Here is a 24,535-nt window from a genome sequence, read left to right as displayed (position 1 = left end):
CTATAAAGCTCAGATGGGGTGAAAAATTGAATTTTGAAACTTTGCAAACAAGTTGCTCTGAGTCAAATTTCCCACAGCTGAATCTATACTTTGCTCTGTTCTCATTTCCCACAGGTAGTTATGGCATTGGCAATTTGAAGCATTTCATAAATAACTTGCTGGTATTCAGCATGTTGCTTTATTTTCTCTCCTATAATTGAGTTGTGCTGTTTTGACATTTTGATGCAACATTGTAAAAAGAGCAGATTCAATTTACTGAAATTTCTGTGGTTGATGCATTTAGGAAAAAAAAAAACCTGATTCCATTTTGCAGTGCAGTCATTAAGGGAAACGTACTTACCTTACATTTATTTGCAGAACCAAGTAGTCGTTCATCAAGAACAAGAAGAACATCTCACTCTCCTCCCTAGAGTAAGTCACAACTTTGGGCAGAGATGGTTCTGACCTGAGGCCTGGTTTCCACAAGGTTTTTCTGGTTTCCCAGATGGAGTCCAATCCCATGGCTATTTGGAAGCTATCTGCAGAGCCATTTTGGTATTCTCTTGACCCTACATGAATATCTGAAGGGTTTCCATCTGCTACGCACTGTGTGAAAGAAGAGGGAGAATGTAGAGGCAGAGATAATGGCAAAGGACAATGTCATTGCAAGATGTTATCTGTGGAATCCACGTTGTCATAGTAAACATGAGAACTGACAACATATAATATTCATGAGCCAGCTGTCTGCTCTCCCTTGCCATTTCCCTCTAATTCTGGGGGCAAACCCTGTGTCTTGTTTCCACACACCCTTTTGGAATTGATAGACTTTGCCTGAATGAGGGCTCAGGAGGCTCAGGATGCTGTCCCATCAACATCTCTATGCCGAAGTCCATCCACAGCCAACAAAAGCCTGAACAACCTCTTTTCTCCCAAAACCTCTAGGTGACACTGCTTGGACCAGCTGGTGTAACACTCAGCACAGTTGATGGAGCAGAGAAAAGATTCATGGTTCTTATCATTGAAAATAATCACACACACCTCCTATTGCCACCAGCTTCTTTTTAACAAGGGGGAAAGGGAAGTTGTGTTTTCATAAGATACTCTTCAGCTAGAGTATCCTGAAACATCAGCTGTGAAAAAGGTGCTTATGTGCAGCTCTTTGTACTTGCACTGTTTCCACTAATCAATTTAAACACTTTGTGTTGCTGTTGCCATCAAAATGTACTCTTCTGTACATAAAGCAAGGCTCTTCAACAGTTTTTCTAAAGGATGCGGATTGGAAAAAGCATAGGAATCACGGAGCAGACGAAAAAGAAGGTTTTAAGTAGCAAGTATGTAACATACCTAAAATCTAAACATTAGTATATTGGTCAGACACTCACGGATTCAGAGATACCTGGATAGATTCTTCCCATAGAAAAGCATTTTATACTAATGTGCTATGTGGACACACACACACATATATAAAATCAATTGTCTCTACCTGTGGACCACACTCTCATGGTCACTAAGGAACAACAGAATGACAGAAAAGGGAAGCTAAGGGCAATAATCCTGTTGACCACTAGAAACCAGCACCCTGTTTCCAAAGATCTACTCCAGAAATAAATGGTGGTTGGGAACTTGGACAGATCCTGGTGGTGGTGGTTATTCAGATCAGGCTTTCAATTTTTTAAATTTCTCAGTGTAGCAGAGATCTTTTTTGAACCAGAAATAGCTTCATATGGCTAGGAACTGACTTTCCAAAAACTTATCCATTGCAGAATTCTCTCATCCTCCGTTTTTAATGCAACATATTAATGGGTCTTTATCCAGCTATTCGGTATCTGTTAAAATATGAAGTCTATTTATATTTTTTTCTTAACTTTCTAATTTTCTAAACAAATGGCTAAGGAACAGACAAGTAGATCCTTCATAGACACCTACTAATTGACCACTCCTCTGACCTTATAGCTATAATCACTTTGAAATCTATTCCACAAAATTTTAAATTCCTTACCTCAAATTAAGAGAGACAGGATTTCTGTGAGCTTCAGGCTAACAGAAGAAAACTTAAAAGCTTCTCATTTGTATTCCTAGGAAGCAGCTGAATCTTTATGCTTTTCCTGCCTCATGTTTTCCAAAACTTGAAGGATGGAACAATCTTGAGGATCCCTAGCATTTGTCATGTTAGGAAAACAATTAAAAGAGACAGTATTTTCATTCAGTAAAACTGTGACTTTTCTTTGGTCTTTCTTCCATAATTTAGAAATTGCAAAGCTTTCAAAAATTATACTTAAATAAAGTGATTAATTATGAAATCATTACGTACTTGATTGATATCGTGGGACCATTGATTTGGTATTTTCTACTTCGACCGAAAGTCAGATTAAAGATTACAAGTGAATAGCCAGTTCTTAATACTGAAATATCTAGAGAATGATTCAGATGAGAAGGGGAGATCACTTGGAAGTGAGCTGCCACTCCTGCCAGCGTGACTCAAAGAAAGACGCAGCCAGTCCCCGAAGTACCAGTGGGACCCAGCCAGCCTGGTCCCACTGAAGTCAATCAGGGGCTGCTGCTCGTGCTGCCCTGCTGGGATCTATAAATGTACAGAGACAAAGCACACTTTCTCTATCACACAGTCCAGGAGGCCTATTGCATACTATTTACACAATTCTCCCATTTTTATTTTGCCCTTATGATTAGAAAAAATCCTCACCTTTGAAAAACAATGAAAAATGCTCATAGCAACTCCTGTGACTTTCATTAGCTTCGTATGGCTGATGGTACCAGAACAGCCCTGAGTTTACTTTACTATGGTCATGTAAACAACTTAAGCTTAAAATGATCCAAGGGCAAAAATTGAGGCTATGCCTAACAAGTACATCAAGCCTTATTATGTCTGTTAAGCACAGGGAGCCACGCTTATTGTAACCACATTACCTTTGAAAACTGTTATGGACAGCGTACCGAATCCCATAATCAAACCAGTGTGGGAGGTACTTTGTGACATTTAGAAACCCTCAATTACAAAATAATGAGCTAAAAGGGCAAAGCAATGGCTTTTCCTAACACAGTACCAGAAAACATAAACAGGCACTGGATGTAGGAAAAGAACTGGAAACATTTTTTTGCATTCAGGTTTTACTTTTCTTCTGTTCCTTTGGTATCTTGAGATACTCAAAATGAATAAAAAGTCCAATATCTGAGGGAAAAATAACCTCGTCACTTCAGGAATCAAACACTTAGAAATTGCCCAAGAGAAAAAAATAAAAATATTTTTATCTGCAACATTCAAAATAGAATATCTTTTATTACTTTATTTTAAAAGATCTTTTATCACTTTAAAAATTACAGAAGTGCTGGTTCAAGTTTGTGTGAAGTTGAAATAACTTAAATCCTCTTTTTTTTAATGTTATGTCTTTTATCAGTGGCTTAAAATGAAGCATACATTTCCAGAATGTGTATCTCAGGGCTGGGATCCTCAAAGGAAACCAGATGGCAAAAATCATATATCTTTTTCCCTTCTGCTCTTTGACATTCCCAGTCAAGAAAGTTATGAAGCTGGAAGATCAGGTTTATGTTCTATTGTTATAAAAATATTTTCTTCATGCATCCAATGTGGTTTTAATTGGCCAATGCCAGTTTAGTGAGATAGTATATGCTAACAGTTATAGAAAGAACATCTACCACATTCTCTATTTCTTTTGGAGGCACTGGTGTATTATTTCACACAAATAATGTGACTTAAGAGTAGCTTAGACTGGAAACACTTGGGGTTCTTTGATGCATAATACTGGATAGCTCTAAAGAAGTTAAATTTTCAAGCACTATCACGCACAGAGATGTCACTTCCACACAGCAGACAAGGATATGGTCTTAAAAAGTTGAAGTATAACCAGAGACAAAGCTGACACGGTAGGTAAATATTTTAGGCTTCATCTGCAAATGGAAGATATAATATGTCTGCTGCCTTCACATAAACAGCATTGTTAAATATTTTAGAAATTCGTTTGATCACTGATCTTGAACTCTCACAAGATAAAAAGAATGTTCATGATTTGGAGCCCAAAAGCTTGAAAGACTTGAACGCTTCAATACAACAGTTAAGGCTATGTTGGTTGCTCCTAAGACTTCTGTGGAAATAAAATGTGCGATTAGAGCTCTGATTACCTGAAGGAAGTTCAACACTTCACAAATTAGTGCTCCAACCTGCAATGTTACTGGAAATTTTTTAAAGTTTGCTTCAAAATAAATATTCCAACATATTTTGACATAGAACCTGCAAAACATTTGTGGATGTTTATTTCAATTCATTTCAGTGTTTACTGTTTCCTCTGAAAACAGCTATTGAAATCAGAACTTCCCTACAAAAATTCACTTTTTACTAACTTATTTTTTTTTGTTGAAAAATTCTCCCATCAAAGTAATTTTAAGATCCATGAGAATCTTCTGAAGAAACAAAGGTGAGAGAAAATGATAAATTAAGAAAAAATACAACACAAACGAATGCCAGATTTTATTGAGGTACTGCATTCACATGTTTGTGCACCGAACAATCACATTTGGCTAATGACAACTATATTCATGATGTGAAGACACCACATTAAGATAGCACACACAGAAAGCTTAAAATAAAGCTTGGTCAAAGTGGCATGCCAAGTTCTGCTCTGCTTGACAACTGTGTTATCTCATTGGAATTGCACAGGGTAAAGATAACAATTTGCATGAAAACGACTAGCAGCAGTAGCTGGTATGTGCAAATCAAAGTAGACTGCTTCTCAGTACAGTAACCATACACAAACACATAATCCTGGCAGAGCTTCAGATTGGCCTCTGGTTATCGACAGTGGTTGTGATAGCCAGGAAACACCTCTGGAAGAGTGAGGAAAGTTCTTGTGGCTCACAGTCACACTTCATCCTTGCAGCTCGGGAAATCTCTTGAAGCCACTTGGCTTTGTCAACAGCTTGTTTTGGTAGGGGCCTTGTGAAGGATGCAGCTCTATCTGCAAAATACCAATCACAGTTAAGAATTAGACTGAACAGGGGAAGATTTTTTTTCCTCTGCTGCACAGCAGAAGTGGTAAGGAGATCCTACAAACAAATCCAGAACAAACCACATAGCTCAATCCACTTCACTGGGATTACTTTTTTCCAAGCATCTCATTATATTCCTAACCTTTATCACATGAAGAATTACACCTCTGAAGGGCATCACTACAGCTATGAAACACTAAATGCCTCCTCTGGGGATGTATGTGGATGGGTAGATCTACTGTTGCTCCTCTGCTGTGCAAGTGAGGATTTCACCTTGCAAGTGATAAAGGCTCAAGGCACAATGGTGCTAAAACAAAACAAAAAAAAGTTTAGCAGGTAAACAGTCATTCGTCTAACACTTCTATGCAGTGCCTCTTGGAAAATGCACCACTACTATCTACATTAAACCACGCATTTTTTTTTTAATGGTAGACATGCTCACAATGCGTGCCTTTAATTCTGAAGGATACCAAAATATATTCCAAACTAGACTTGAAGAATTTCTATACAAAGAAATTACTGCTCATTAAAACAGGATTGCTTCTGAGGTGAAGCACAACAGCTGTTGGTACAGCTGGGCTTAAGCAGATGTTTGTCTAGATATGCAAAAAACAATGGACACACACTGAAGTCTGGCCAGAAAACCTCATCTAATTCAGCTACTGACAGAAGCTCTGAAGTGTGAAATCTTGGATTTCAAGGCAGATGGCAACTAGCAGCAAAGAGCATCCTAACCAGCAAAGATCACTTCAATACTGGTTCACTGAGAATGATGCTTATCTGAGTTATCAGTGATATTTTTTGTAGATTCTAGATTTTCTTCTGCTCAAGGCTCTGAGGATGGTTATACATTCCTGACCAACTTAAATCAAAATGTATGGGACATACATATAAACTTAGATTTGTACCCTTCCCCAAGTATTGCAATCTGGTCGACAGCAGGCTCATTGTGAGACAGGAGTGTGTCCCGGCAGCCACGAGGGCAAACTGCACCCTGCGGTGCATTAAACACAGTACAACTAGCCTGTCAAAAGAGGGGATTAGCCTGCAGTATTTAGCCTTGGTGCAGCCTCACCTGGAGTACTATGTGCAGTTCTGAGCCCCACAATTTAAGAAGGATTTGAAGGTACTGGAATGCATCCAGAGGAGGGCAACAAAGCTGGTGAAAGGGCTGGAAGGAATGTCCTGAGAGGAACAGGTAAGGACTTTGGGCTTGTTTGTAGAAAAGCACGCTGAAGGGTGACCTCATGGCTCTCTGCAGCTTCCTGAGGAGGGGACATGGAGAGGGAGATGCTGAGCTCTTCTCCCTGGGATCCAGTGATAAGACACATGTGCCAGGGGAGGTTTAAACCAGACATTAGGAAGCATTTCTTTACTGAGAGGGTGGTCAAACACTGCAACAGGCTTCCTAGACAGGTGGTCAAGGCCCCAAGTCTGTCAGTGTTTAAGAGGCATTTAGACAATGCCCTTAACAACGTGCTTTAACTTTTGGTCAGCCCTGAAGTGCTCAGGCAGTTGGACTAGATGATCATTGTAGGTCCCTTCCAAGTGAAATAGTCTATTCTATCTCCACATACAGCATTTGTGATTAAATATCAGACCAGAAAGGAGCTCAGATGTTCCTATTATGGCCATCACTTTCTCCAGACTAGGGAGCAGACCCACACACAGCCTGACACAGCACCCAAGACTACCTCTGCTCAGAGCAGCTTGACAGACATTTCCTTCCCAGACCTGGACACAGCCTAGCAAAAGCCAGGGGCTTCTGGTATGGCCTAAGGGATGCCCAGGGCTAAGATGCAGCCCCACACACAATAAGGCTGTAGAGATACTTGTCTATCTCACTTTTGATAAGTGTGAGTCTAGCCTGTTCAAGATGCCCTTGGAAGAAAGTCCCACAATGTGCCTCACTGGCTGGTCCAGTACTACTTCTACCCTTATAGTTCGGAAGATTTTCTATTACTAAATCTGGTTCTGCTTCAAAGTGAAATTCAGCATATTACTTACCCTGCCTGCCACAGACACGGAAAACAATCACTGTCCTCTATTTTACAGAACTGAACACTGTCACTCATTTTTATTTCCTAGACTTAAGCCAGCTTAAGCTTGTCCTGCTGTTCCAAAACCTTTATAATTTTCTCAGTTCTCTCTCCAGTATGTCAACACCTAAGAGCATTACTGTAACAGAGGCACTGCTAGTGCTAACTGGAGCAAATTATTACCTTACATCCTATATACAGTTTCCCTCTTTAGTATGTCAGACTAAAAGAAGAGCCCAGAACATCAATACTCTGTTTATGGCACACTGTAAATCCCCAGCGATTTTCCCCCCATTAACTACTTATTCTCCTTTAGGTATATTTGAGGATTTGATTTCTCCTTTTTAAGTACAGTACTTTGCTTTTATCTTTATTGTATTTCACCTTTTTGATTTCAGACCATTTCTCCAGGGCACTAAGATAATTCTGAAAGCTAGTTTTATCTCCCAGAGTCTTGCAACCCTTCCCAGGGTGGTGTCATCCACAAATTTTATACATATGCTTTCTACTTTTTCAGCCAAGCTCTTACTACTCAACTAGAATAGAGTACTGAGACATCCTTCCCTCCAAAAATCTGTTTGAGAATGAGCCACTGAAAACTTCTCTGACTGCATTTTCCATAAAGACTTGTAAGTCATAGCCACTTGTTCCTACTTATCTGACAGGCAAAGTTACATTGACAGAGAGAAATTAGACTGGTTTGTCACGATTTCTCTTCATGAAATATGTGTCAGATTTTTCTTGTGCATAACTCAATTGTTTAATAATTTGATATATTATCGCTCCAAGTTAGAAGCGATGCCTCCAGCTGCCTAGTTCCTCTCCTTTCCCTTTTGAAAGCTAGGAGCTGTGCTTGCCCTTTTGCTGGAAAAGAGCATGCAAACAAGCTTGAATTGTATACTGAACTACATCGGTTGCAAGGGTGTAGGGAGTCCTATCCCTAATTAAAACCCAGTGAATTTGGCAGAGGAACTATGCATGCTAAATCAAATCTAATTGCTACAAGTAGCTTTCTCACAGCAGTGGAAGGTTTACAGCCACTGATGGACTCTCTGGCTTATCACTGCACTGTGAAGTGGCTCCCCATTAACAGTTGAGGGCATGAAATCTGCAACAAGCAGACAACATGAAAAGCAGAAGACAAAAAAAACAATTAAGAGACCTGGAATTTCTACCAACACTTAACTAGATTATCTGTTGAACGTCAAAAAAGATCTTTGCCTCCCTTTTCATTTCAACAGAAAGTTCCCAGCTGCTCCATTCTGGATCTGGAAGCAAAAAGGCTCACAGGCTAAGAGCACAATTTTCCTGGTTTTAACCCAAAAATGGTGTCAAGTATTTTGAGTCTTCATGATAGTGCCAGCCTCATTTTGCCAATAAAAAAGAACTGGATAATTAATCCACAAAAAAACTTCTAAATTTGTTGGTGTTTATATAATGCACACATGCAAACCCTACAAAAAAGTCCTTTGCAGCTGGCCTTTCAATTCTCTCCCTCTGTTTCTCTCTTCCTGTTAAGCAATACTGGTTCGAAGGCTACACTTCAGGGCACACCATAAGCATTGATCTCTGTAACACCGTGGAAGGTAGGCAAACTGAAGCATGAGGAAGTGAGAGGCTCCTGGCCTTCAGAAAGCAATGCCACATTCCAGACCTAAACTGAGGTCTCATCTCTGTATTTAGCGCCTGCCTCAGATATTTTTGGATTTGCTCACTACAGACGGCTTTCTGACTGCAGGATCCTTCTTAGTCTTCCCATGGCATTTTTCTCCTACAAGCCACTTCATTTGCAACAGCAGAAAAAAAAAATGTGAGGAGGTGGTTAAGAGTTTTGAAATGAGTTTTGTTACACTTAAGTATTTTCATGAGGACAAGAAGCCCAAACCAACCTGTTATGCTGATAATAAAGAATGCTGAGAAAGATGCATTTGCACTTACGACACACAGGATGGCTTTTCTTAAGGGTACAAGAGAAAACACACAGAGCAGGGAACTCTGACACATTTACTTTCCTGCTGATCTAAGAACAACTGCTGAGCAAACAGGCACACTTTTTTTTTCTGTGACAAACATCACAGATCTACAGCTATTCTCACATTCTGTGGCTGTTTAGCCATGAGCTTTCACCCCCTGCAGAAAGTAAAATGCATGTTTCATGCCATGTGAAGTGTTTTGCATTATTCATAAATTCCTCTTAAGTACAATTCATCTGTACTAGCGTACATTTTAAATACTATTTTGCATGGTCTGTGCCATAGGCAGTTTGACCTTTAAACATGATTTCAGCATAAAAATCATGTCAGCATATGAAACTTCATTTTTTGCAAGATAACCCTCTTCAGTTCTCTATCAGACTTGACCCAGCACTTATAGGTAGTGATACCAGATGGTTCGGTTCAGCAATGGTTTAGCAAGAGTAGGCCTCAGGTTTAGCAACGGTTTAGCAAGAGTAGGCCTCAGAGTAGGCTCTAAAAGGCCTGCTCTGTGTTACCTTTACACAGAACTAGCTTTCCTGTCAGTAATTTTCCTTTTAGCTAGAATAATAGAGAATAACAATAGGTTCTGAAGCAAACTACATGTTTTCTAGATGGAGTCTGCTTATGGGACTGATAACAATGTTCTAGTAGACAATGATTCATGCTGCTTACGCTTAGTCTTAGAAAAACAAAGGTCTCTGTTAAGTTCTTTGCTAATTATAAAAGGGCCAAAAGACAAAACAAGACTGTAAAGAACAACTTTGTGATGTCTAAATTAACTTGATTCACAAACTCTGGTGCCAGAAGAGAGATAAGTCCAGTAAGAACCAGAACGATATCTTCTTCTTGAGAACACATGTACTTGTAAACAAGAAGGCCTCGACCACGCTTGCGCAGAAGCACAATTAAGGGGGATTGCGACCACCAGAGACCCCCAGAGACCACCCAAGACCCCTTCCCCCAATTTAGTACGCATGCACAAAGACATTACATAATGCATTACATAATGTATTAGCATATGCATAAGTTGCTTGGAATGGGTGGGCTTTTCTTGGAATTATATGAATATTCACATTTGTAATGTATATAATGAGCAAGCTTTTGTTCCTAGGTGTGCATGCTAGGAGGAGAGATCCCCCATGCACCCAGCGCTGCAATAAACCAATGTCAGCTTTCTAAACTATCATTTGGTTTAGAGAGTTTTCTTGGTTACTATTTTCCGGTAACAGTAGCATCCCCAAGAAACAGAACATGACTAAACTACCCACCAGATACTTCACTGCTCTTACCCTTTGTCACACACGAGCCTTTCTAGCAGTTAATCGCTACAGAATTTCTTTTAAATGATAAGTTACAATGGCTGCCTTGTTAGTAAGCTCTGGTGCATCCTGGACAGCATCAGGGAAAGCTCAATGACAGCACAAGGGGAATGTAATCTTCTCTGGCACACAACCATGAAGGAGTATTCATGTACAAGTAAATCAAGAAGAAATTTCTCTGTGGAAGGACTCTGTTCAAGTCTGTGCAGATACTTCCCTGTGCAAGGGCAGCATCAGGGCAATGTATAAGTAAACCAAACAGACAGTTTGCTAGTGCTTTTCAGAAAGCTAAAAACCCACATAAAGAATCATGGCATTTTGGAAAATGCTTATTGTATCAGCATCACCACATACGAAACAGAGCAGAAGGTATACAATAGGGTAAGATGAAAAGAAGTGTTCTCACTGTACCTATTTTCATTACAGCATTGGCAGAATCCATCCAGTGCCTCTTTTTTTAACATATTGAACTCCCTCTAGTCTCACTATCTGTAAAACAAAAGCATTTTTAGTAAAACTAACAGCATTGTTTTTCCTTTAGTTGCAAGTAGTAATACCTAGACGCACTAGAAAAACACAGTGCCTGGAATCTTCCTCTACAATCTTTAGAGGTTGGGATAGACCTGAGCCATTCCACTTTCCATTCCTGAGCCTACGGGAGGCTGCAATCATTAACTTGTGTTAAAAATGAATAAACATCAAGACGAAGAACAGTTTAAGGTAGCAGCACTGTGGTATAAGTAGAACTTACAGCAGGAAATCAGAGAGTCTCCTAAAAGAAATGGCAGAAAAATTTCCCACATTCAAGAAAACATACCAGAAATCTCAAACTTTCACCCCCCTCCAAACATGATCAGTCACTATTGCCTTCACTGCACCTTACATTGAGTAATCCCAAAGCACTGCATGACAGGAGGTTCACAATACTTCTTTGCATCAAAGAAGTGTCACCCTTGTTTTTCAGAAAGATTAAAGGGATGACAGGAACAAATAAAGCCATTTTTAGTTAGGCATTTCACCAGTTGCCCAGAAAATCTTTAGTTCTGGCACCTCCCATCTTCTGCGTGCTTGGTTTTGAAACTTAGTAGTATTTGAATCTTGTTTTTCAGAGCATAACTTCATAGGTTAAAATAAGTAAAAGTTCATTAAAATTCCACCAGGTAACTGATACAGACACCTGCTTGGAGCAGAAGAGCTAGAATCTTTAGATTTAGTGCAGACCACTTGAGCTTGCCCAACTGATCAAAATAACAAAAGCAAAGGAAGTCTGCAGTGGGTCACTGTCAGGAAGGGCGAAGAGAGATACTCTGCCAGTGGTCTTCACCGATACCTGCTGACAGCAGAGAAAGCAAAGCTCTAGAAGGAAAGACTTTTCTGACCACACTTTGAACTTAATTTCTTTTCTTTCTTACCATATATTCCTCCTTTCATTCCCTTCCTGCTCTCCTCACTGTTTCCAGTCCTGATTTTCTGCTACTGTGCTTCCCATGCTAGTCCCTGTCTCCATGAACAACCATCTCAGTTCATACTTTGAGTCCCTCCTCTCTCTTTTCTCTGCCCTAAATCTCTAGTTGTTCCAACCCCGTGCATGCTTCCCATCTGCAAGGCTCCCCTCTTCTTACCTCTTCCTAAGCACCCCACCTCTGCTCTCAGCCCACCCACAGCAATCATCCCACTCCCTGGCCCTCTCAGGAGTTTCTCCATCCCCTCTGGCATCTTTGCCTCCGTGCTCTGCTGCTCTCAACCACATTAGCCCCATCCCTCTTCCACATACTCCCAGGCACACACAGGTCCTTGTTCAGTTGCAGTTTCCTCTTTTATCTACTGGCTCCAAAACCTCTCCCTGCTCCATCTTCTCACCTCCTTATGGAGCTCACCAGTTTTCCTCCCAGGCAGAGTTTCCCTGTATTTCCCATTAGCCTCTAATCCAACGCTGGTTTTGACCTCATTTTGCACTTTCCCACTGCTTGGGCCAACACAGAGAACAAAGAGAAAAGAAAAGATTGGCATAACTGGGCAGGGTACTTCTGTCCAAGGAAGTGTGTAGAGAAGGGATTAAAAAAAGGTTCCCTATATCCAACAGGGATGAAAAGTTGAGAATTCTACTATTTTCATTTAAAAAAAAAAACCTGAAATGAAGCAAATTGGGCAAAGGAATTACTTGGTTTTGAAGTGTTCTGAAAGTTGCATTTTATTTTGTTTGAATTGAAAAAACCTGCAGTTTGGTTTCAAAATATCAAAATGGGATTTGATAGTTTGACATTTCAAAAAATTTGTACAAAAATATTTAAGCCAAGATCTTAGTTGAAACCAAGTCTTCTCAGTGAGTTATTTCAGCTGTGATCAATAAAAAAAACAAAAAGGAAAAACATTCCTAATCAGTTAAAGGAAGACACCTTGTTTTTGAAGGCTGTTTAGATTTCATATCTAAACCAGTTTACAGCACCTACAGGTATCTTTCCAATAAAAAAAAACCTGACTCTTAATGACCTACAAAGACCTCACTGCTACAAGAAAGTCTGGGAAATTTAAAAGCTAAGGAGTCCAATTTAAACATTTCCAAATTTAATCTTTCTTAGTGATGTAACTTTGAGCTAACACTACCCTTCCACTAAATTTGAATTCTAAGCTCCAAAATAGGAAATGTCTTCATTCTCTAAAGAAAAAAAAATCTTTTTTTTTTTTTAAATAATTGAGCCCATTTGGATGATTTTTCCCATATACAAATATCTGAGGCAGATATCTGTTGGCAAAGAGTAAAGTAGCCTAACTGAGGAAAATTTAAGGCCAGCTGCGGAAAGACCATATAGTGAAAATTATTGATAAACCTGGAAAGCAAAACTATCAATGCATGCTCCAAAACACAGGCACAGTGTCTCTGAATTCAAACAGCAGCTATCTGGTTTCAGAACCAATAGAGTGTCAGATAATTCTGCTGAGCTAAGGAGGAGAAAGTGTGAGTTTGGTGCTTTTTCATCAAAATATCTGAATGTTTCATATATCTGAATAGTGTTCCATGAAGAATCTTCAATCAAGGAGAGAAATAGGGACAGGAAGGTCATCTAGCTATTTTTCAAACTGAGTTTTTCCTTATTATGAAATGAAACCATGAACTTTTGCATACTATGATGTCACTGCTTTGAAAGAACAAGGAATTAATCTCTTCTATTAAAGCACATTTCTCCCAGCACTTATGAGTAATTTACAAGGCCGCAGTTCTCTTCACACTCCAACTCAAATGTCCCTGCTGTCTGACTCCGAATGCATTACAGAGGTCTTCCTGTGCTAAGTTTTAAAGGGAAATGTTATTTACCATCATAAAATGTAATTTGTTATTCTCATTTTGCCGTAGTATAGGACACCTCACCCCAAAGGTCTTTCCAGACTAACGCTGGCAAAAATACAGGGGCAACTCAGAAAAAGTGTTTACAAATTGTTTGGGTCACCAAAGTGGAGAGCCTCTATCTACCTTTTTACCTCTGATAGCAAAACCTGTTCTAAGGGGCCAGCAGAGACAACTGCTCTGCTCCCATCAGCTGCCTGGTCAAGGGAAGCATATGTGCACCTTTTCCCAGAGCTGAGCAGCAGATACACCTCTAGATTCCTCCTTTTCTGCCTGTTTACCACTCCTCTCCCGACAACTATGCAATCTTTACTCAGTCCTCCTCATTGTTCACTCAGCCTTAACAAACACTTGCAATCTTGTGACTGCCTAGTTTCCTACATTTTGAAGGGGATAAACCTTTTGCACAAAGAAGTTTTTGGGTTAGAAGGAGAACAAAGCATATGACCAAATTCCCTTTCATCTTGGGAAAATCCATAATGTTTGCATTCTCTGGGCTTGAATTTCTTTGAGGCCTTTGTTTACCAAGAAGAAACACTTTTATAGTTCTCGAGCCTTCAAACAGGAGAAGCAGAAACAACTACAATGAGTTCAATGAAAAATCTTTTCTCTCAGAAACAGCTTACTGAGCAACTTGTACAATTAAAAAGCAAGTTCACTACACTAAGAAAAAGTATGCTCCAATGATTTGAATAGTGACCTTGGTCTCAAAAAGCATGGCTCAATTCTCTATACCACACAATTCCTGCGTCAAGCTAGTCTTAGACATGTATTTTTAGAGGTACCATAAGCAAAAGGATAAAGGTCTTCTGGTTAGTGATGTCCTTTCAGAATTCCACTGGACACTGATGTCTAGACTGACACACAAAGTATTAAAAATACGACACTTCCCTGCACTTCTGTCTCCTTGTAAGATGGGGCTAATAGCATCTCCCTACTTCAGAAAAGTAGCTGTGAGGATAAATAGTGGAAAAACTGTGAAGCACTTTGACACTTCAGTAAGGCAGACCATTAACCCATGAGCCAAATCCTAGATGAATCTCACATTCTGAGTGCAAACAATAAGAAAGCAATGTATAAAGATCTGAGATTTTGACTGTAAAAGGAGAGGATTTCATTGAAAGAGATAAAGTATGTTGCTGCTTCTTATTGAGAAATACTAGATCTGATAAGAAACTAGACTAAACTCCCTGAGATACGGGATTTTCTTGTTTGCCCATACACTGTCTTGCATGCAAGGGATCTACTTTGCACTCTACACTGCAATGCTACAAATAGAAATGAGTAACAACAGTTTACATGAGTATAACCCCACTGAACATTTCAGTAGTTATTCTGGTCTACAACAGTGACTGAGCTCATTTTTCTTGAAATTCAGTTCTCAGATTAAAATGCTAGTATTTGCTAGGGCTAACAACATGCTCAGCTAACTCAGGAATCCTATATGTAATATCTGTATTGATGCTATTGAAGACCATTGGTTCAAGACTAAATAGAGGCAAATTCCAGCTGATCCACCTTTTGCAGGATCAGAAGCTTTAACAAAGGCCACACATCCAGTTTATTGTTAGATTTATGATCTATCATGAAATTAGTTGTGTAAAAATTCAATAATTCCACTTCTATATTTAGGAGATCTTGGATGAGCCCATAGAACAATGACCAACTTTGACTATTACATGAGGGAGGAAAGGTATATAATAATCAATTGTATGTTTAATGAAATACAAAACTCCAACTGAGCTGATACATTACAGGTGAAATTGAATATAATACAAAATATTGCTTTCATAAGTGAGTGCTCTCTGAATGCTCCAGGGGTACAGACGTTGCACAACACCCAATGTGTGACACAGCCTTTATCTAAAGGCAAGATTACACTAGTTCAGAAAAAGCAGGGCTGAACTGAGTTCACAGTTAAGACTCAGTCATTAGGCCTAAAATTTTCTGAAGCTTCTAAAAACTGTTTTAATTTTTAAAATTTGTTTTTATTGCCTATATATGATTATGCTCAAATCTCAAAAGAACTGAAAGAGCAGAAGAGAGGCTGCTTTTATTGTTCCTCAGGCCTGAAAGCAGCTAACCAGCTGTTTCATAAGGTACTCAGACCTTGCATGACTTCCATGCAAAAGAAACCCTAGTATGGAGATAAGCACTCAGGCCTGTCAGTGAAGTCCTTCAACATTTTCAAAGATCTTTCAACCTTGGCAAAGCAACTGGCTTTCAATTTCTGGCAGCCCACTTCATCAACAGCTAAAGCTATCAGAATTTTGATGTGAAATAATTGTCATTCAGAACAGCCAAAGAAGGAGAATAATAAAAGCAAGAAACACAGGATGAGAGCAAAGTCAAAACAGTGTTTAAATACAAAGCAATGCAGGCTGTATAAAGTGCAAAACACCACAGGAGGTGATTAGGAAAAAGCGAAGATCTCTCAGCTTCCCGGAGTCATAACACCTGGAATCATGAGAGACAGGATGCCTATGTGAACGCTGGGTCATCAGTGGGGGATCTTGGGATGCTGTTCACCTCATGACAGGAAGAGAGGAACGACCTCTAATGTCAAAGCAGGACACGGTTTTGCAGCAGGGTTCAAGTCTGTAGAGAAGGATGGAATCACTCAGCAGCAGCGGTGCAATAGTACCTGCCTCCTTTCCACTTCCTCATATGCCAAACATGCCTGGCACAAAAATACAAAGCATGAGAAAAACAGCACTGCTGTCCTGGCAATGCATTAAGAGCTGATGCCTTAGCAGGAAAACCTGAGGGAAGAAGTTAAACAGCAACACCTTCAAAAGCATAATGCCAGTTTATAATTAGAACACAACCATCTTGTAAAAGATCACTAGGCATTTTGTTCATCCCACCCAAGAGTTTATTTAGGCTGTTCTAGGTAGCAGGTCTTATTGCCACTCTCTCACTCCATGACAGGTGTCAAGTTTTCAATTTGCAGATTAGTAGCAGTTTGCTGAACGTGTGACTTTCACTGTGGCAGTTTGCTCAGCTTACGTAGCTCCAAAGGAAGGCTTTGCACTTCCTGACAGCCCTATAAACCACTTTTAGACCAAAGACCAAATTCTCTGGAGAGCAAAACAAGACATAGGAAGTTTGGTATGAAGTGGACTGTGTTAACTAGACACTCAGGAGGGGGCTTACTGCTGTATAATAGGCTATAATTACAGTAACTCATTGGTCATTTATTGCCATGCAGGCATGGAAGCATTTTAAAAACTAGTAAAAAAAAAAAGAATTTGAGACAAGGGGACTTTTTTCCAAGAATTATTCCCCTCTTTCAACTTGTTCAAGTTCTAAGGCCTAAATAAGTACAACATCCCCTTTACTTCCTACAACTTTACTGGTTGAACTACTGAAGCCATACTCAAACATTTAGGAAGTCCAAGACAAAGGACAAAACTTATTACACCTCATCCCGCCATCAAAACTTGCAGTCAGATTTCACAAATGTAATGAAACAGCTGCAGCAACAGCTCTCCCCACACCAGTGGGCTAGTGCTGGCTACACGCAGTGTTCCTGCAGGCATCCGCCGATGCAGTTTGGGCACAAAGGTATGGACTACTGGGACTGAAGCAAAGAGTCTTAGATTTCAAAGACTGGATCCTATATCAGGAAGAAAGAAAAAAAGAATGATCTCTCCCTGTCACAAGAAAATACACTTAAAATCTCTTTTGAGATTCTTATTCCAAGAATGAAATCACTACTGTATGTTTATGTACTCTTGACAGGAAATCCAGAGCAACTAACTCATTAAGCCTCTTCCTGATAAAGGGACTTATTTGTTGCACCCTTACTCAGTAGTGCAAAGTCTACCCTCTTCCTACTTCTAAATAAATATACTGAGCCTGCGTTAATTTTTTTCATTTGAGTTTGGTACAGATTTCATTCAGAAGGTAAAACAGCAGGATAGCTTGACTACATCTTGAGGTCCCCATCAGAAAGAAAATACACACTGTTGGATTCCTCCACATCCATTTAAAGACAGAATAAGGCTTTTCCTCTGCAGGAGATAATGTATGTCAATAATAACTGGTCTTACCTGCCATCTGCAAGCTTAAGCCAGTATCCAGTTTGCTGCGTGGCTTCGTACTGATAAACAAGTAACAAAGAACACACACAGTGATGATAAAAGAAAAGAGGACCACTGCTGCTATTGACAGGCCCACGAGTGCTCCAACACTAAGAAGAGAGAAAAACAAAGAAATTAAGTGTACAAACAGCCTGGGATACCCATTAAAACAATGGTCAGGAGGATGTCTGGAGGTTCCTTCTACTCAGGCAGGGGAGTGACTGTGTATTTTACTGTAAACAAAAGTTTAAAGCTCAATACTTAAGTTACATAAGCTGGAATTGTTTCACTGCCCTCAGAAGGGTTAATGTCATTGCACAGCAGTAGACTATCTGGCCCTTGGTCACATTTCATGTTATCTATGCATACTACTCCTGAGTCAGATTTAAACCATGTTTATGAAAATCAAAAATAACTTCATGCAGTAACTGGCATCAGTCAGACCAAAAACTTCTCCAATGCAGTGCATGTTCCCAGATAAGCATAGTATCACATAAATATCCCATGCACACACAAAGATGGATTCCAGAGCTTCAGGTAGCCCATGCAAACTTCTTTTTCTCAAACCACATGACTATTAAAGCCATATTTTCAGTCTGAAATGCCACTTTTATTGCAAGAGAGCCTATAAGAGCACTTTAAGCAAAGTACACATTTGTCATGGACTTCTCACAAAGGATGACATGCAAGTAAAAAATGAGATAAAAAACGTGCAAGCCATGTTATTCAATTCTGTTAGCAGCTCTGTAGAGCAGCGTGGAGTACTGTGATCACTGTTGTACCTTTGTGTTAATGCAATAAATTTCCAATCAACATTGGAGAAGTTCTTCCACGATCTTTGTCAGGGTAAAACAAAAACTGAAGATGAATTAATTTACACACAATATCAAAGGCATCAAAGGAGCAGGAACTGGATATTCAGAAGGCCATACATACAGCAGTATATGCAGATTTTATCAAGATACTACCTCTATGGGATAGAAGCTACTTTATACTTTTTCCATAGACATTCAGTGAGACAGTATATGTATATATATAAATCTTCTTAGTAGTTTCCTTATTTCCAACCCTTCTTTTCAAGTCTTTTCCTAATATCAAATTCTCATGATGAAATAAGGACCAACTGTAATACAGTCTAGCTATCACTATCATTTACTATCCTCTCCTGGGCCATTTGATGCCTTCAGTGTTCCAGTCCTCTATCCTACAGTCCAAGCCAAAGCCACTTACTTCTGGTGAAATTAAAGAGCAGCCTTTTGGTCACAGATGAAGAGTCTGGGGATTGAGTATCCTTATATTACTACTCTGGTATATTTATAATTTTGATAGATGTAAAAAGGACAGAAGAGAAATGAATGTCTTAAATTCTATGAACTCCATCCTCTAGCAATAAAAACACTTTTATATATCATTGCTATCAGTGAGAAGTCACTTATACTGTGGCCTTGCAGGGAGATGAGAATTGTGCCTTGGGATGTTTTTATGAATTTTACATTCAAGCTACTGCAAAGCTTCTCTGCAAGCTCCCATAATACCAGCAGACAGGTATGTCAATAGGAGAAACTCTTAAGATCAGCAGGATGAGAACAGCAGATATCAGTGTGACTTTAAGATGCAGTTCTCATTAGTTATCAGTCAGATCCATTAATGAAATTTGTGCAATGTTTAGCTCCACACACAAGTAAAATAATTAATTATGAGCAAAATGATTGGTTCTGGAGAGAATAGCTTTGCCCTTATAAAGATTTTTCATGGTATTTATCATCTGCATGAACTAGAGTGTCTTTATATATTTGTGTATATATGCATGTATTAAGCAAATTTTTCTTACCATTTTTTGGCTCAAACAAAACAGGCAAGCAATATTCTGCTTAATATGGAACTTGAATACGTCCTTACAGTCAGAGATCTCACCTGTGTTCTGGCCTCATTTTTGCAATTTTACTTGGAACACCTTGGCCCAAATGGACAAAACAGAAGAAACACACCACAGGAGGCTGAGGTGAGCAGCCATTGAACCAAGAATTATCTCCACAGCTGAATATTTGAGGAAGTAATACAAACCCAAAGGCTCTCCAGAAACAGGTATTCATGCAAAAAAAAAAATAAGGGTAATCAATATTACCCCTATTTTAAGATTCCTTTTAAATAACAATCTGCAGTACAGGACAGAGGAGCTTGCTCATCATTACCCAAACATTAGGCAGAGTCAGCTGTCCTAAAGCTGACTAGATCAAGTACATGATTATATTTTTTTTCTGTTTGGGCATCTATTACTTGTTGGTTGTAGCTCTCCTCCATGCAGTTGTAGAAGATGACATTAGCAATACAGTTGTGTATTGTACAGAACAATGCATCATCAGTACCACTACATAACTTGTGTAAGATGCTTTGTGAGTTACAAACGGCAAAGGTAAGAAACGCAGTTCCTGGGGAACTCTCCAGTATTTCCTACTACAGATCAAAGACTTATCATAGGTTATAGGTCACTACAAATGTTTGTCATGCTCCAGCAGCAATGTGAAAAGATCTCACGCAAAACATGGAGATCAGCATCACAAAACCAAATAGACACCCTGGATTCTACTTCCTAAATCAATCAGAAATTAAGATTCAGTCTGTACTTACTCTTTTTAAATACAATGTTTCAATACCAGATTGTTCTCAATGTGTTGAAGCCATCAATGCTCTTAGAATGTATAATTAATTTCTTTAAGGATAATTTTGGGTTGAAGTTCAGGGATTGGGGATTGCTTCTTTATTTATGGAATTAATTCAGAGGAATTTAGTATGCCTTCCACAGCTCTGAATGCTGAAGTGTCTTAACTGGAGCACACTCTTTTTTTATAGTTAAAACAGTTATCAGAAACAAAATACCAAAATAATGATGATCATTGATCACTTTAATGATCACTCTGCTCTGAAAATAAAGACAGCCCTTCAGCATGTCCCCTAGATTCTACAGCAACTACTGTGGCACTGCATGTCCATCTAGAAGAGCCCTTGCTAAGAACACTTTGCCATCTTCCCATCTTTACCTTAAATAGTAGGTGTTTAAAGTCCACCCAGCAGTCAACACGAACAGTTTACAGGCCTCAGGGTGTCTTCAAGATCAGTCTTCTGACAGCACAGACATTAAACAAGCAAACTAAGAAGTCATTCTTGCCCCACAGCTGTGGCATCACTAGCAAGCATAAACCTCTGTATTAACAGCCCGCTCATGCCCAAAACGATGATGTAGCGTAACAATGGCAATGAAGGCCTATGGGTAACCCTGGCAGCACTTACACAATTCTTCAAACATGAGCAAAGCTAAGTTTGGTAGAAGATCCACAGACCAAACAAAACTCTCCCAAGTTACTTTCTACACACAATAAAGATACAGCCGTACCACACGTTTCACTGATGCTCCTACTGCTATTACACTGAGTGCCACATACACACCTGCAGTGCTGCCACACACCCTGGCACAGCCAAAGGCTTTCCTGAGCAAAGAAGCTCCACTCTGTCAGCAGACTCCTCAGGGCTCCCAGTGCTGCTGTCCAGAAAGCTGCTTAGTAGGTCATTGACATTTCTGTCAGTGGATGTTCAGCATCACACACCTACAGTTATTTTTAGTCCATAAAATGAGTCCATCCACACCAACAACAGCTAGGAAAAATTTAAATATTGGCTAAGCAGATGCAGTGTGTCCACTGACAGATTAAAAGGAAGCTCATGAGTCATCTGGATCTGAGTGAATCAAATGTTCATAATGCCAGGAACTACAGACTAGTAAACTTTCATTAAACAGTCAGCATTACTATGAGGGGAAAATACTGCCTTGTTAACCTGCTGGAGTTTATGAAGCATCAATAAGCAGATAAAGGAACCCAGCAGAGTTAGATTTTTCAAAAAGTCTTTGACAAAGCCTCACACTGAAGGTGGGACAAAAAAGACTGGACTGACACAGGATTAGGGAAAAGGTTCTATTACAGATTCAAGGCTGCTTAAAAGAATAAGGAGCAAAGCACAGGGCTCAGCAGTCTCTTTTCAGTACAAAGAAAAGTCAGAGATCAGCACTGAGACTGATTTTATTCAATGTCTTCATCTATTACCTGGAGTAGAATGAAATCTGAGTTTGTGATGATCCTAAGCCCCTACAAGCAATCAAATGCTACGAGGGCAAAGAATGCTAGAAAACTTGCAGAAAACTGAGCAGGAAAGAGTGACATAGATGAGCTTCAGTGTACACAATGTAACGTACAAACAAAACTAGATGATCTCCAGAGGTCCCTTCCAACCCCAACCATTCTGTGATTCTGTGAAAACCAAGCCAGATGACAATGAACTCGGAAATGGCAGTTCTGACCTCAAGAAAAGTTTTAGAGTCATCAGTGACAGCTCACTGAATTCACAGAGTCAATGTGCACCGGCAGCCAGACCCCAACAGGAAGGATTTTGAGACCACGACTGCAGGTAGCATTTTGCCACTGTGTAAAACCTTGCCATACCCACATCTTGAGCACGCAGCTCCAGATTATGCACCTCTAAGAGTAGTGCTGTGGAGTGAAAAATGGTATGGATGAGAGGCAACTAAAATAATCAGTGGGACACAGCATGTGCCTCAATGATAATCCAAAAGGACTAAGACTGTTCAGTTCGGAGAGGTGACAGCTGAGAACTGATGCACTAAACGCTTACAAAATTTTGAACATTGTGCATAAACTGAACATGCAATTGTTGTTCACCAAATCTCACAATACTAATACTAGAGGACACTCTGGAAAACAACAGGAAATAGTGTAAAACAGATAAAAAGATGTATCTTCAAACAGCAGGTAGTGACTGCTGCCACCAGGGCTGCAGAAGCAGACAGTAGAAGCAAGTCTAGACAGGGATTAGACAAAACCAGGGATAACAAGTCCATAAAAAGATAATGAAAGCACCATGCAGAGATGTGCTAACACCCTGACACAGCCACCATGGATGCTGAAGAGCCTGAGGGGAATCAGGCACAGAAAGCAGCCAGGCTGGCTGTGTGCAGCTCTCACTGCCACTGCTGCAGATCCAGCCGGAGCTAGATGGACCCCCACGCTGACCCGGGAGAGCACAAGTCTTATTATCTGCCATCTTCCATGTAGAAAGTTACGTAGTGCTTGATCTTACTACAGACACAGAAAAGTAGCTGAAGTCACGGGGAACTTTACACATGCAGCATCTTACGCACTCAGGCCCCGAGACAGCCGTTCCCCTCGCACCCAAAGGGCGGAGGGACACTCTGGGTGCTCTTTACACAGGCGCTGAGCCTTTCCCAGCGCTTCCTTACAAAGACCACGAGTTATTTCTTGCAGAAACTACCCTGGCACAAGCAGAGTCTCTCTCAGCAGCAGCTGTAGCTCTGCCGCTACTCTCAGCGGGACAAAGACAGCCTGAAAGCGCCCGGCTACAAGTACCTCAGAAATACAAACCCGCAGGAAAGCTCGGGCGATCGCGGGTCTCCCGCCCCCCGGGGCCACCGAGCCTCGCCCGCCCGGGGCCTCCCCACCGCCTGCCATGCGGGACCGGCCCGGTAGGCACCGCCGTGCCGGGACAGGGCGGGTACCGCCGCTCCCCTACCTGAGCCACCACATGTAGCTGTGCTCGTAGGGGAAAAAGCTGTGGGGGTCATCGCAGCAGTACTTGACATCCTGGAAGCCGCAGCAGTACACGGCGCGGGCGTCGCCGCCCGTCCGCGGGCAGCTGAACCCGCTCACCAGCACCTTGTCGGCGTTGAGGTAGCTGCTGCACTCGGCGCTCATGGCGCGACGGCCGCCCGCCGGGCTGCCCGGCGCCTCGGCTCCGCCGGCACCCGGGCGGGAGGTGGGGCGGCGAGCGGGCGGAGCTGGGACGGGCGGGGGGCTGCGCTGGCAGCGGCGGAGCGGGGCGGGCGAGGCTGGCTGCGGGCGGGCACCGCCGCGTCCCCCCGCCCCGGGGGTCGCCGCAAGGCGGGGAGCGGCGGGAGGCGCGCGCGCCCTGAGGTGAGGGAGAGCGCGGGGCGCGTCCCGCCCTCCGGGGGTTGGGGCGGGAAAGGGCCGGGTGGGGCTGGCCGCCCCCGGGGCTGCTCACCTCAAAGGCAGCACCCCAGCGTCTCTCGCTGGCGCTTGGTTTTCCCCTCAGCGCTCGGTCCCACGTCGAGGAGAGACTTCGGGGTTCACCCTCACCCGTGAGCCTCGGTGGGGTCTCACGACAGCCAGAGCAAGGAGGTAACTGAGAGGGGTCACACCTCAGCTGGGCTCCGGGCCCCCTGGCTTTATGAGGTTTAAAAACTCCACACAGTGTTTGATATTTCTGAAAGACCAGTCTCCTAGTCTTTTCAGAGGGCATTTCCTTTTAGTATTTTAGACCACTTTTTTGAAAAAAAAGTGGGGCTCAGACAGTCATTCTGTTACCTGTATGAAAGAGCCTTTCCTGAGGGAAAGGTGGGTACATCTCAACTCAGGACAGCACACGTGCAGCTTGTGTGCATCTCTGCGTGTGATTTGGCTCATGGAAAGAAGGAAAATAAAAAGCCTCCGGGAAAGCAATGAGTAGATGCTACCCCCTCCAAGGACATGATCCTCAGTCAGTCCCTCTCTAGATTACAAGAGAGCCTGGATCAAGTGCTTTGCCACACAGGTGACCTCCTCAAGGAAAAGTTCAGGTTTTAGAGAGAAAAGGAAGTTGTGCAATATCAATAGAGTATGACTTGAATTAATAAGACCACATTAATTCAAGTAACACTTTACATTTTAATTTCAGGTCTTGCCTTGAGATG

General features: G+C 41.1%; 1 protein-coding gene across 1 annotated transcript; it reads right to left on the bottom strand.

Moving 5' to 3' along the window:
- Positions 1-4,877: 4,877 nt before the first annotated feature.
- On the bottom strand, positions 4,878-23,540 carry SHISAL2A (shisa like 2A). The gene is made up of 4 exons (XM_068407125.1): positions 23,359-23,540; positions 17,731-17,870; positions 9,398-9,403; positions 4,878-4,963 (listed from the first exon to the last, which is right to left on the bottom strand). The coding sequence occupies exons 1-4, from the start codon at positions 23,538-23,540 to the stop codon at positions 4,878-4,880; spliced, it is 414 nt and encodes a 137-aa protein (XP_068263226.1).
- Between the last annotated feature and the right edge of the window lie 995 nt (positions 23,541-24,535).

Source organism: Nyctibius grandis, chromosome 8, assembly GCF_013368605.1.
Source record: "Nyctibius grandis isolate bNycGra1 chromosome 8, bNycGra1.pri, whole genome shotgun sequence".
Lineage (NCBI taxonomy): Eukaryota > Metazoa > Chordata > Aves > Nyctibiiformes > Nyctibiidae > Nyctibius > Nyctibius grandis.
This window is presented reverse-complemented; position numbering and strand designations above follow the sequence as displayed.

Excerpts from the sequence above, each read along its gene's own strand:
- SHISAL2A (XM_068407125.1), bottom strand. The coding sequence starts at position 23,540 with ATGAGCGCCGAGTGCAGCAGCTACCTCAACGCCGACAAGGTGCTGGTG. Across the intron at positions 17,871-23,358 it reads AGCTACATGTGGTGGCTCAG|TGTTGGAGCACTCGTGGGCC; the intron begins GTAGGGGAGCGG and ends CTCTCTTCTTAG.